The sequence below is a fragment of the Mobula hypostoma genome, chromosome 1 (genome assembly GCF_963921235.1).
Source record: "Mobula hypostoma chromosome 1, sMobHyp1.1, whole genome shotgun sequence".
NCBI lineage: Eukaryota > Metazoa > Chordata > Chondrichthyes > Myliobatiformes > Myliobatidae > Mobula > Mobula hypostoma.
The window spans coordinates 244,297,886-244,311,846 of NC_086097.1; the positions used below are offsets into that span (position 1 = coordinate 244,297,886).

Below are 13,961 nucleotides of genomic sequence, written 5' to 3' on the forward strand. Positions count from 1 at the left end.
TTGATTATCTCAGAAACTGCTGATCTCCTGGGATTTTCACACACAACAGAGTTTACAGAGAATGGTGGGAGAAACAAGAAAATATCCACTAGCGACAATCCTGTGGGCGAAAATGTCTTGATAATGAGAGTGGTCAGAGGAGAATGGCCAGACTGGTTCAAGCTGACAGGTAGGCGACAGTAACTCCAATAACCACACATTACAACTGTGGTGTGCGGAACAGCATCTCCAAGCACACTACGCATCGAACCTTGAAGTGGATGGGCTACAGCAGCAGAAGACCATGAACGTACACCCAGCAGCCACTTTATTAGATACAGGGCATAACGAAACATGCCGTGTACATAGAGAGAAAAGATTTAGATACTGTAGGTATGAGCCAAGGTACAAATAAGTTAGTCCAAAGGGCCCATTTCCATTTTTGGATACATTGGAAAGACCGGGGATTACAGAACTTCCTCAAAAAAAACTGATGTGGACTGAAGATTTCCCCTTGTTTACTTACCATGGAAGTGGAAGAAACACCCAGCCGTGTACGGGTGCATTGGGAGACCAGGTGGGTAATATTCCCACTGACCTCCACTCATGATGAGTTAGTTATATTTGGAGCTATCAGCAGAGAGACCCACAAGAAGAGAGAGGAGCATGAACAGAGCAACTGGTTGCCTTGCCAATGCAATCATTGCCGTTCTATCTCATATCTCCTCTTCTGTGCTCGTTTTCCAATCTCCAATCTTACAACAATCCATCTACACCCCCACTAAACATCCCCAAGCACCTAGCCATGACAACCCTCAAGGTAAGAGAATTTTAGAGACTCACCACCAGTTCACAGTAGAAATTCTTACACATCAGTTTTAAATAAATTTCATGTAAACGTGCACCCAAAATTACATTGCGCATTTTGTAGATAAAATAAATATAAAAAACAAATGTAACAGAACTCTAACACTGCTACTCCAAAGCAAGTGTTAAAATGCTGAATTAACATTTATTGAGATGTTAATTGGAGGCAATGCTTTACAGTACCAGCAACCCGGGTTCAATTCCTGCAGCTGTCTGTAAGGAGTTTGTATGTTTTCCCTGTCACTGTGTGGGTTTCCTCCAGGTGCTCCAGTTTCCTCCCAGAGTCCAAAGACATAACAATTGGCAGGTTAATTGGACATTGTAAATTGTCCCATGATTAGGCTAGGGTAAAACTGGGAGTTGCTGGACGGCACAACTCAAAGGGCTGGAAGGGCCTACTCCACATTGTATCTCAATAAATAAAAGTTATTTTTTTCCATTGTTATGTAGTTAACTTCAAATAGACATGAGGGAAGTATTGTTGATTACCTGGTTTTCCTTTACATCCATCTGTCCTTCTTGCAAGCTTGTGAACGATTTTGTGCATCTGAAGACTTTCTCACCCACCATCACCCTCTGAACAAATGTTGCAGGGAAATATCCAACTCTGTCAGCAATTTTACCCTGGCAAATGGAAAAGAGCAAAGTAGTGAAGATCACTAGAGAAGAGGTGTACAAGAGCCAAGAGGCAATGTTTCAGTTCTATAAAACCCTGGTTAGATCACACTAGGAATATTATGTTCAGTCTGGTCGCCTCATTATATGAAGGATGTGAAAGCTTTAGGGGCAGAGATTTACCAGGATGCTGACTGGATTAGAAAGCTGACCTTTTGAGAATAAGATGGACAACCTTGGGCTTTTCTCTTCGGAGAAAACCCCCAAGAGGCGACTTGATAGAGGTGTACAAGATGATAAGAAGCACACCCAGAGACCTTTTCCTAGGGTGTAAATTACTAATACCAGCCAGCATAAGTTTAAGGAGATTGGAGGAAAGAATAGGGGGATGTCAGAAGCAGGTGAGTGAGTGGTGATTGCACGGAATGTCCTGCCATGGAAAGGTTAGATTAAAAGGTTGGCACAACATTGTGGGCCACAGGGTCTTTACTGTGCTGCAATGTTGTATGTTCTATGCTCTATAATTTCATATATATCAGATTCTTCAGTATAATTGAAATTAATCTATTGCAACTCTATTATTGAGTCCCATGTGGTTTTTAGTCAAGTTATTATGAGCAGCACAGAACTATAGTGGTTAGCATAATGCTATTACAGCGCCAGCAGCCCAGGGTCAAGTCTGCCATTGTCTGTGTGGGTTTCCTCCAGGTGCTCTGCTTTCTCCCACATTCCAGAAACGTAAGGGTTAAGGTTAGTGAGTTACGGGCATACTATGTTGGTATCCGAAGTGTGGCGATACTCACGGACTGTGTTGGCCGTTGACACAAACAATGCATTTCACTGTATATTTCAATGTTTCGATGTACGTGTGACAAATAAAGCCGACCTTTATCTTCATAAAACTCTGCCATGAATGGTTCCAAGCCTGGCTTTGAAAGGAGGGTTGGGCATGGGGCAAGTAACCCAATCCGGTAAAATCTCACAGCTACAGAAACACTAACAAAAGCTCCAAAAACCTCATCCCTAGGAAAAGAAGGCTCTTCAAAGCTGACACCAACAAGATGGACTACACCTGTGGGCAACTTGAAACAATGGCCAAGGACAGAGGGCTTGGGAGAGCTGTTACTGGCGGCCCATGCTCAGGTAGAGTTGATGGCTGAAGTCAGAAAGTAACTGGAAGTGTGAGAGATACTGTTTGAGGCTTACCCGATCCCTGTTCATAAAATTTTAATTGTGTCCAGTTCTGGTCTTCCCTTTATATGAAAGATATAAGGGTTTTGGAAAGGGTGCAGAAGGGATTACCAGGATACTATCTACTGTGCTGGGAGTCTATCAGTCATCTACTGCATCCAGTGCAGCTTCCTCTACGTCCATGACATCTGACATAATTGGGGACTGTTACGTCAAGCACCTTCACTCCGCCTGCCACAACAGACGAGATCTCCTGGTACCTATCCATTTTAATAATACTTCCCATTCCCATTCCAACATGTCATAAGAACATAAGAAATAGGAGCAGGAGTAGGCCATTCGGCCCATCAAGCCTGCCCCGCCATTCAATAAGATCATGGCTGATCCGGACTCATCTCCATCTACCTGCCTTTTTCCCATAACCCTTAATTCCCCTACTATGCAAAAATCTATCCAATCTTGTCTTAAATATATTTACTGAGGTAGCTTCTACTGCTTCAATGGGCAGAGAATTCCACAGATTCACCACTCTCTGGGAAAAGCAGTTCCTCCTCATCTCCGTCCTAAGTTTACTCCCCCGAATCTCAAGGCTATGTGCCTTAGTTCTAGTCTCACCTATCAGTGGAAACAACTTTCCTGTCTCTCTTTTATCTATCCCTTTCATAATTTTCTATGTTTCTATAAATTCTCCTCTCATCCTCCCAGGCCACTTCTCATAGTCTAAACCCCTCATGTCTGGAATCAACCTGGTGAACCTCCTCAGCACCACCTCCAAAGTCAATATATCCTTCCCCAAGTGAGGAGACCGGAACCGCACGCAGTACTCCAGTTACAGCCTCACCAGTCCCCTGTACAGTTGCAAGATAACCTCCCTGCTTTTAAATTCAATCCCTCTAGCAATGAAGGGCAACATTCCATTTGCCTTCTTGATAGCTTGCTCCATTTGCAAACCAACCCTTTGCGATTCATGCACAAGTCTTTCTGCACAAGTCAGTTCATGGCCTCCTCTACTGCCACAATAAGGCCACTCTCAAGTTGGAGGAGCAACACTTCATATTCCGTTCGGGTGGTCTCCAATCCGACGGCATGTAGATCGATTTATCTAACTTACGGCAATTTCTCCCCTAACTTTTCCTTTTTCCCCATTCACCACTCTTGCTCCCCTCTTACATTTTCCCTTCTCCTCACCTGCCCAACACCTCCCTCTTAGTGTGTCCCTTCTCCTTTCCTTTTTCCATGGTCCACTCTCCTCTGCTATCAGGTTCCTTCTTCAGTCCTTTACCATTTCCACCTACCATCCCCAGCTTCTCACTTCATCCCTCCTCATTCACCCATCATCTCCCTCACCTAACACTACCAGTTTGTACTCCTTCCTCTCCCACACTTTCTTATTCCGGATTCTTCTCCCTTTCTTTTCAGTCCTGGTGAAGGGTCTCGGTCCGAAATGTCAACTGTTTATTCCCCTCCATAGATGCTGCCTGACCTTCTGAGTTTCTCCAGCAATTAGTGTGTGTTGCTTTGGATTTCCAGCATCCAGAGAACCTCTTATGTTTATGATTTACCCTGATGTTGTCTGGATTAGAAGCTATAAGCTCTCAGGGAAGGTTGGACAAACTTGAGTTGGTTCCTCTAGAACAGCAGAAGCTAAAGGGAGACCTGATAGAGGTGATTTTTTAAACTTTATTTTTATTGTTTTGCCAATAACAGAACAAACAAGATAAAAACAGACAGACAGGGTCATCATAGGTGAAGTAAAATCCGTATCTTGTAATAGAAAAAATGAATAGCGAAATGGATTACATTGCTGTATCAAGGTTAACCAAATTCTTATGTCCATAATTGTCTTTCAAAGTCTCAGGGGACCTTAAGATCCATAACTCTAAAGTCCATTCTGCAGGTTCCATCATAAGAAGAAATAAAACAAAGTTCTTCAAACAAATAAATGCACAATGAAGAAATTACTTCAGGCTCAAATAAAATGTCCAATTTTCCCTGGATCTTTCAAATTGTTTAGTGGCATGTCTCAGAGAGAAAGTCAATTGTTCCATAACATAAATTTCTTGAACTATTTCTATCCATTCCAGGACTGTAGGAGACTCTTTGCTTAGCAACCTGATAGAGGTTTATAAGATTAAGAGAGACATACAGTAGATACAGTAGATTGAATCTTTTTTCCCAGGGTAGAAATATCAAATTTTTGAGGACATGTATTTAAGGTGAGAGGGAGAATGTTTAAAAAGACTGAGTGGGCAAGTCATATAGTACGAAAACAGACCCTTCACCTCATCTGGTCCATTCTGACCAAGATTTGTATCTCAGCTAGTCCTATTTGCCTGCACTTGCCTCATATCCCTCTAAATCTTTCCCAACCATGTATCCTTCAAATTTGATTAATATATCTATTTCAATCATTTCTTCTGGCAGCTCATTCCATGTGCTGACCAACCTCCAGGTGATTAAGCTGCCTCCTAGGTTCTCATTAAACCTTTCCCTTCTCACCTTAAGCATATATGGATCACTTCTGGAATATTCTGAACAATTTTGGGCCCTATATCCCCTGGACCTTCTCTAAAATGCTGGCTTTGGAGAGGGTCCAGAGGAGGTTCGTGAGAATGATTCGGGAATGAAATGTTAACATATGAGGACTGTTTGATGGCTCTAGGCCTGTACTCGCTGGACTTAAGAAGAATGAGGGGGGATCTCATTGAAACCTATTGAATATTGAAAGGCCTAGATTGAGTAAACGTAGAGAAGGTGGTTCCAGTGGTGGGACAGCCCAGGACCAGAGGGCCCAGCCTCAGAATGCAAGGATATCCTTTATACAGAGAAGAGGGGGAATTTCTTTAGCCAGAGAGTGATGAATCTGTGGAATTCATTGCCACAGACAGATGTGGAGGCCACGTCATTGGGTATATATAAAATGGAGGTTGATACGTTGTTGATTAGTCAGGGTGTCAATGGTTACAAGATGAAGACATGAGAATGGGGTTGAGAGGGAAAATAAACTAGCCACTGTGTGTTTCAAAGTTTCAATGTACACCTGGGAACAACTTGAAACACTGGCCCAGGACAGAGGACTTTGATGAGCCGCTGATGGCAGCCTATGCCCAGGTAGGGTACGATGGAATGGTGGAGTAGACTCAGTGGGATGAATAGCCTTAGTCTGGTTTGAGGAATCCTACCTGGATAATCATTCCTGGTGAGATACTTGTGTCTTACCAAATCTCATTGTAATCTCAAAAATTAATTCTTTCAAAAACAACGTCTGAGTGGTGTAATTTCTGTTCATCATTGGTAAGCTTTGGCAGCCATTAGAATCCATCACAATCCACATGTCCTATCAGCGACGTCAACAGAGCTCTACCAAGACATGTTCTCGCAGGTTGGCGGTGGTTATTTAAAAAGGGAGCTTTGAGGGCATTTGTCCATTGTACGGGGCCTATCAGTAGCGTCAACAGAGCTCTACAAACTAAATTAAAGTACAGAAGGGATAAGCGGAGCGGCCATTGTCGGGAGTAGGCCAGTGGCAAGAATAGAAGCGAAAGGCTTTGGCTCAAAGGAGGCTTCGGCTCGGAAGAGGCGTCAGCTCTGTGTAAAGTATCTGTTAAGATTTCCTGCAACACACATCAAAGTTGCTGGTGGACGCAGCAGGCCAGGCAGCATCTCTAGGAAGAGGTACAGTCGACATTTCAGGCCGAGACCCTTCGTCAGGACTAACTGAAGGAAGAGTGAGTAAGAGATTTGAAAGTGGGAGGGGGAGGGGGAGATCCAAAATGATAGGAGAAGACAGGAGGGGGAGGGATGGAGCTAAGAGCTGGACAGGTGATTGGCAAAAGGGGATACGAGAGGATCATGGGACAGGAGGTCCGGGAAGAAAGACAAGATGGGGGGGAACCCAGAAGATGGGGAAGGGGTATATTCAGAGGGACAGAGGGAGAAAAAGGAGAGTGAGAGAAAGAATGTGTGTATAAAAATAAGTAACAGATGGGGTACGAGGGGGAGGTGGGGCATTAGTGGAAGTTAGAGAAGTTGATGTTCATGCCATCAGGTTGGAGGCTACCCAGACGGAATATAAGGTGTTGTTCCTCCAATCTGAGTGTGGCTTCATCTTTACAGTAGAGGAGGCCGTGGATAGACATGTCAGAATGGGAATGGGATGTGGAATTAAAATGTGTGGCCACTGGGAGATCCTTCTTTCTCTGGCAGACAGAGCGTAGGTGTTCAGCAAAGCGGTCTCCCAGTCTGCGTCGGGTCTCGCCAATATATAAAAGGCCACATCGGGAGCACCGGATGCAGTATATCACCCCAGTCGACTCACAGGTGAAGTGTTGCCTCACCTGGAAGGACTGTTTGGGGCCCTGAATGGTGGTAAGGGAGGAAGTGTAAGGGCATGTGTAGCACTTGTTCCGCTTACACGGATAAGTGCCAGGAGGGAGATCAGTGGGGAGGGATGGGGGGGGACGAATGGACAAGGGAGTCGCGTAGGGAGCGATCCCTGCGGAAAGCAGAGGGGGGGGAGGGAAAGATGTGCTTAGTGGTGGGATCCCATTGGAAGTTACAGAGAATAATATGTTGGACCCGGAGGCTGGTGGGGTGGTAGGTGAGGACCAGGGGAACCCTATTCCTAGTGGGGTGGCGGGAGGATGGAGTGAGAGCAGATGTCCGTGAAATGGGGGAGATGCGTTTAAGAGCAGAGTTGATAGTGGAGGAAGGAAAGCCCCTTTCTTTAAAAAAGGAGGACATCTCCCTCGTCCTAGAATGAAAAGCCTCATCCTGAGAGCAGATGCGGCGGAGACGGAGGAATTGCGAGAAGGGGATGGCGTTTTTGCAAGAGACATAGTCCAACCCTTTGATTTCCTTTTTTTTTCCCTCTCTTATTGTACCATTTAAATGGCTGTGGGGTGCTCTTCGTGCCGGATGTTGGAGAACTGGGACACCCAGGGTCTCCCAGGGAACTACATCTGTGTGAAGTGCATCCGGTTACAGCTCCTTGAAGACCGTGTTAGGGATCTGGAGCAGCAACTGGATGACCATGGGCTTGTCAAGGAGAATGAGGAGATAATTGATCAAAGCTACAGGGAAGTCGTCACCCTGAAGTTGCTGGAGGCGAGTAGCTGGGTGACTGTCAGGAGAAACGGAAATAGGCAGTTAGAGTTGAGCACCCCTGTGGCCATTCCCCTCAAAAACAAGTGTACTGCTTTGGATACTTTTGTGGGGGATGACCTCCCGGGAGAATGTCATGGCGACCGGGTTACAGGCACTGACCAGGGGTCCGTGGTGCAGAAGGGACAGGAAGAGAAGGAGGGAGTGGTAGTGATAGGGGTCTCGATAGTGAGGGGAACAGACAGGAGATTCAGTGGACGTGAACGGGACACCCAGATGGTATGTTGCCTCCCAGGTGTCAGGGTCAGGGATGTCTCAGATCACATCCACAACATTTGAGAGAGGGAGGGGGAGCAGCCATATGTCTCGGTACATATCGGTACCAATGAAATAGGAAGGAAAATAAATGAGGTCCTGAAGAGAGAATTTAGAGAGCTAGGTAGAAAGTTGAGAAGCAGGACCTGCCAGGTAGCAATTTCTGGATTGCTGCCTGTGTCACGCGCCAGTGAGGGTAGAAACAGGATGATTTGGCAGATAAATGCGTGGCTGAGAAGCTGGTGCAGGGGGCAGGGCTTCGCGTTCTTGGATAATTGGGATCTCTTCTGTGGGAGGGGTGTGACCTGTTCAAAAGTGACGGGTTGCAGCTGAACCCAAGGGGGATCAATATTGTCATGGGCAGGTTGGTTAGAGCTGTTGGGGAGGGTTTAAACTAATTTGGCAGGGGATGGGAACCGGAGTGAAGGGACTCAGGATAGGACGAATGACAAAAAAGTACAGGTAATGTGCAATCAGACTGTCAGGAAAGGCAGGCAGGTGATGGGACTTAGTTGCAGCCAACAGGTTGAGTATCAAATCATTAGGGATTCAGAATCAGAAAGGATAGCAAATACAGTACTCAAGGTGTTGTATCTAAATGCACGTAGTATAACATGCGTTGTCACTTTGTCACGTGGTGTGAGCAGAATTATCTGCAGCTTAATGTGAAAAAGACTAAGGAGCTGGTGGTAGACCTGAGGAGAGCTAAGGTACCGGCGACCCCTGTTTCCATCCAGGGGGTCAGTGTGGACATGGTGGAGGATTACAAATACCTGGGGATACGAGTTGACAATAAACTGGACTGGTCAAAGAACACTGAGGCTGTCTACAAGAAGGGTCAGAGCTGTCTCTATTTCCTGAGGAGACTCAGGTCCTTTGACATCTGCCGGACGATGTTGAGGACGTTCTACGAGTCTGTGGTGGCCAGTGCGATCATGTTTGCTGTTGTGTGCTGGGGCAGCAGGCTGAGGGTAGCAGACACCAACAGAATCAACAAACTCATTCCTAAGGCCAGTGATGTTGTGGGGATGGAACTGGACTCTCTGACGGTGGTGTCTGAAAAGAGGATGCTGTCCAAGTTGCATGCCATCTTGGACAATGTCTCCCATCCACTACATAATGTACTGGTTGGGCACGGAGTACATTCAGCCAGAGGCTCATTCCACCGAGATGCAACACAGAGCATCATAGGAAGTCATTCCTGCCTGTGGCCATCAAACTTTACAACTCCTCCCTTGGAGGGTCAGACACCCTGAGCCAATAGGCTGGTCCTGGACTTATTTCCTGGCATAATTTACATATTACTATCTAACTATTTATGGTTTTATTACTATTTATTATTTATGGTGCAGCTGTAACGAAATCCATTTTCCCTCGGGATCAATAAAGTATGACTATGACTATGGTATAAGAAATAAAGTGGATGATCTTGTTGAACTATTACAGATTGTCAGGTATGATGATCTGGCCATCAGAGAATCATGGCTGAAGGATGGTTGTAGTTGGGAGCTGAATGTCCAAGGTTACACGTTATATTGGAGGGATAGGAAGGTAGGCAGAGGGGTGGTGTGGCTCTACTGGTAAAGAATGGCATCAAGTGAACCTACCAGGGATCAGCTATACTGGACTGGACGTTATGTAATCAACCGGAATGAACCGGAGGCGACCGGAACTGGAGTTTAAGGTAAAAGAACCCTTAGGAACCAGTGATCACCATATGATTGTGTTCAACTTGAAATTTGATAGGGAGAAAGTAAAGTCTAATGTAGCAGTATTTCAGTGGAGTACCAGAAATTACAGTGGTATGAGAGAGGAGTTGGCCTAAGTAAATTGGAAGGAGCTGCTGGCAGGGATTTCTGGGAAAAATGAGGAAGGTGCAGGAATTAATTTCCAAAAATGAAGAAATACTCAAATGGTAAAATAGTACAACTGTGGCTGACAAGGGAAGTCAAAGCTATTGTAAAAGCAAAAGAAAGGGCGTACAATAAAGCAAAAATTAGTGGGAAGATGGAGGATTGGGAAGTTTTTAAAAACCTACAGAGAGCAACTAAAAAAACCATTAGAAGGGAAAAGATGAAATATGAAAGCAAGCTAGCCAATAATATCAAAGTGGATAATAAAAAGTTTATTTCAATTATGTTAAAAATAAAAGAGAAATGAGAGTGGATATAGGACCGTTAGAAAATCAGGCAGGAGAAATAACAACAGCGGACAAGGAGATGCCTGATGAACTAAATGAGTATTTTGCATCAGTCTTCACTGTGGAAGACACTAGCAGTATACATGACGTTGTTGTGTGTGAGGGAAAAGAAGTGGGTGCAGTTACTGTGCAAGAGAGAAGGTGCTCAAAAAACTGAAAGACCTAAAGGTAAATAAGTCACCCAGACCAGGGGAACTGCACCCTAGGGTTCTGAAAGAGGTAGCGTTAGAGATTGTACTGGCATTAGAAATCATCTTTCAAAAATCACTGGACTCTGGCATGGTGCCAGAGGACTGAAAAATTGCAAATGTTACTCCACTCTTAGCAAAAGGAGGAAGGCAGCAGAAAGGACATTACAGACCAGATAGCCTGACCTCAGTGGCTGGGAAGATGTTGGAGTCAATTGTTAAGGATGAGGTTATGGAATACTTGGTGACACAGGACAAGTTAGTACAAAGTCAGCATGGTTTCCTTCAGGGAAAATCCTGCCTGATGAACTTGTTGGAATTCTTTGAGGAAATTACAAGTGGATGTTGTGTATTTGGACTTTCAGAAGGCCTTTGACAAGGTGCCACATGAGGCTCTTACTAAGTTAAGAGCCCATGGTATTACAGGAAAGTTACTAACATGGTTAGAGCATTGGCTGATTGGTAGGAGGCAGTGAGTGGGAATAAAAGGATCCCTTTCTGGTTGGCTGCCAGTGATTAGTGGTGTTCCGCAGGGTCAGTGTTGGGACTGATTCTTTTAATGCTGTATATAAATGATTAAGATGATGGAATAGATGGCTTTGTTGCCAAATTTGTAGATGATACAAAGATTGGTGGAGGGGCAGGTAGTGTTGAGGAAATAGGTAGGATGTAGAAGGACTTAGACAGATGAGGAGAATGGGCAAGAAAGCAGCAAATGAAATACAATGTTGGGAAATGCATGGTAATACATTTCGGTAGTAGAAATAAATATGCAGACTATTTTCTAAACGGGGAGAAAATACAGGAATCTGTGATGCAGAGGGACTTGGAAGTCCTTGTGCAGAACACCCTGAAGGTTAACTTGCAGGTTGAGTCGGTGGTGAGGAAGGCAAATGCCATATTAGCATTCATTTCAAGAAGACTAGAATACAAGAGCAGGGACGTGATGCTGAACCTTTATAAGGCACAGGTGAGGCCTCACCTTGAGTATTGTGAACAGTTTTGAGCCCATCATCTTAGAAAAGATGTGCTGGCATTAGAGAGGGTCCAGAGGAGGTTCACAAGGATGATTCCAGGAATTAAAGGGTTATCTTACAAGGAACATTTGATAGGTCTGGGTCTGTACTTTCTAGAATACAGAAGGGGATCTCATTGAAACCTTTCAAATGTTGAAAGGCCTAGACAGAGTAGATGTGGACAGGACGTTTCTCATGGTGGGGGAGTCTAGGACAAGAGGGCACAGGTTAGAGGGGTACCCTTTCAAAACAGAGATGTGGAGAAATTCCTTTAGCCAAAGGGTGGTGAATTTATGGAATTTGTTGCCACATGCAGCTGTGGAGGCCAGGTCATTGGGTGTACTTAACGCAGAAATTGATAGGTTCTTGATTGGACACGGCATCAACGGGTACAGGGGGAAAGCCGGGAACTGGGGTTGAGAAGGAGATACAAAAAAAAAGGATCAGCTATGATCAAATGGCGGAGCAGACTCGATGGGCCAAGATGGCCTAATTCTGCTCTTATGTCTTATGGTCTTCAGCAACTCCTGAATCTATAATGGTTCTGATCTTATTGTGACTCCTATAGCTACGACTTATGCTGGGGATTTAGCTCAAATGGTAGGGTGCTCGCTTTGCATGCCAGAGGTAGCAGAACCCATACCTGCATTCTCCATCACACTGTAGTGTAGCAGTTAACAAAGTTAAGTTCAGGACGTCAGAGTTTATTCAACTCTGGCATCGTCTGCAAGGAATTCGTACCTTCTCCCATGGGTTTTCTCCTGGTGCTCTGGTACAGTCAAAGACTAGTGGGTTAACTTGTCATTGTAAATTATCCTGTGATTAGGCTGGGTTAAACAGATGCTTTGCTTGGTAGCACAGCTCTTTGGGTTGGAAGGGCCTGTTCTGAACCGTATCTCTGAGTTAAAGTTCAACTTCAAGCTCAAACTAAATTTATTATCAAAGTACATATAATGTATATGTCACTATATACAATGATAAAGCCATTTCACCCAACGAATTGGGTCTGCTCTGCCACTTCATCATGGCTGATTTATTTTTCCTCTCAGCCCCAATCTCCTGCCTTCTCCTCATATTCCTTGATGCCCTGATTAATCAATAACCTATCAACCTCTTTCTCAAATATACCCAATGACTTGGCCTCCACAGCCGCCTATGGCAACAAAGTCCACAGATTTACCAGTCTTTGGCTTAAGAAGTTCCTTCTCATCTCTGATCTAAATGGATGTCCCTCTATTCTGAGGCTGGGTCCTCTGGTCATAAACTCACTCACTATAGGAAATTCCCGCTCCACATTCACTCTATTGTGCTCTTCACCATTCGATAGGTTTCAAAGAGATCCCCCCACGCCCCCGTCATTCTTCTGAGTTTCAGAGAGTACAAGCCCAGAGCCATCAAAAGCTCTACATATGATAAGCCTTTCGATCCTGGAATCATTTTCATGAACATTCTTTGAACCCTCTCCAATATCAGCACATCCTTTCTTAGATAAGGGGTCTAAAACAGCTCACAATACTCTGCGAGGCCTCACCAGTGCCTTATAAAGCCTCAACATTGCATCTTTGCTTTTATATTCTAGGCTTCTTGAAATGAATGCCAACAACACTTACATTCATTTCCTTGCAGGCATACTCAGTAAGTCCAAGAGCCATAATCGAATCAATAAAAGACTGCACCCAACCGGGTGGGCAAACAACCAGAGTGCAAAAGAGAACGAACTGTGCAAATACGAAGGAACAAAGAAATAATTATAATGAATAATTAAGCAATAAATATCAAGACAAAGAGTCCTTGACAGTGACTACATAGGATGCCGGAAAAGTTCGGTGATGAGGCAAGTGAAGTTGAGTGTAGTTATCCCCTCTGGGGCAAGAGCCTGATGGTAGTAATTGTTCCTGAATCTGGTGGTGCGAATCCTAGAGAATTAAAGCAGCAATGACAGAATATCTTCAAATGAAGAAGCACTTAATGCTCAGAGATGCTTTTCACATTCAAATAGATTTGTCCCTTAAAATACAATCACATTTTGACACATTTGTTTTGATTCAAATTCTTCTACAGAGTCAATTTTTCAAGGAACCATCCTTCCTAATGCTCAAATGTACGGAATTCAGAAGTATCTGTGATTTTTTTTTACTTTTCACTCAATTTTCTTGGTGCTTTAGATTCCTGGATGTTACACCAGCGGTCCCCAACCACTGGGCCACGGACCGGTACCGGGCCGCAAAGCATGCGCTACCGGGCCGTGAGGAAATGATATGATTTGGCAATATGAGTCAGCTGCACCTTTTCTCATTCCCTGTCACGATCCGTTCAGCCATTACGCACGCGAGGTCATGACCCGTGCGTCATCCATGTCAGCGCGGGAAGGAAATCAACTCCTTAAGCTTGCAAATGACAGCGGGCTGAAAAGTATATTTGACATAACATCTCTGCCGGCGTTCTGGATCAAAGTCAAGGCTAAATATCCTGAGATAGCCACGAAAG

The 13,961-nt window shown here is 44.5% G+C and overlaps 1 protein-coding gene across 2 annotated transcripts in view; it reads right to left on the bottom strand.

Annotated features, from left to right (window-relative positions):
• stac (SH3 and cysteine rich domain) overlaps positions 1–13,961 on the bottom strand; it is a 179,469-nt gene that overhangs the window by 18,867 nt on the left and 146,641 nt on the right. For both annotated transcript variants that reach the window (XM_063042358.1, XM_063042350.1), the window contains one exon: positions 1,336–1,470. In XM_063042358.1, coding sequence (XP_062898428.1) covers positions 1,336–1,470 — 135 coding nt within the window. The remainder of the gene's footprint in view (positions 1–1,335; positions 1,471–13,961) is intronic.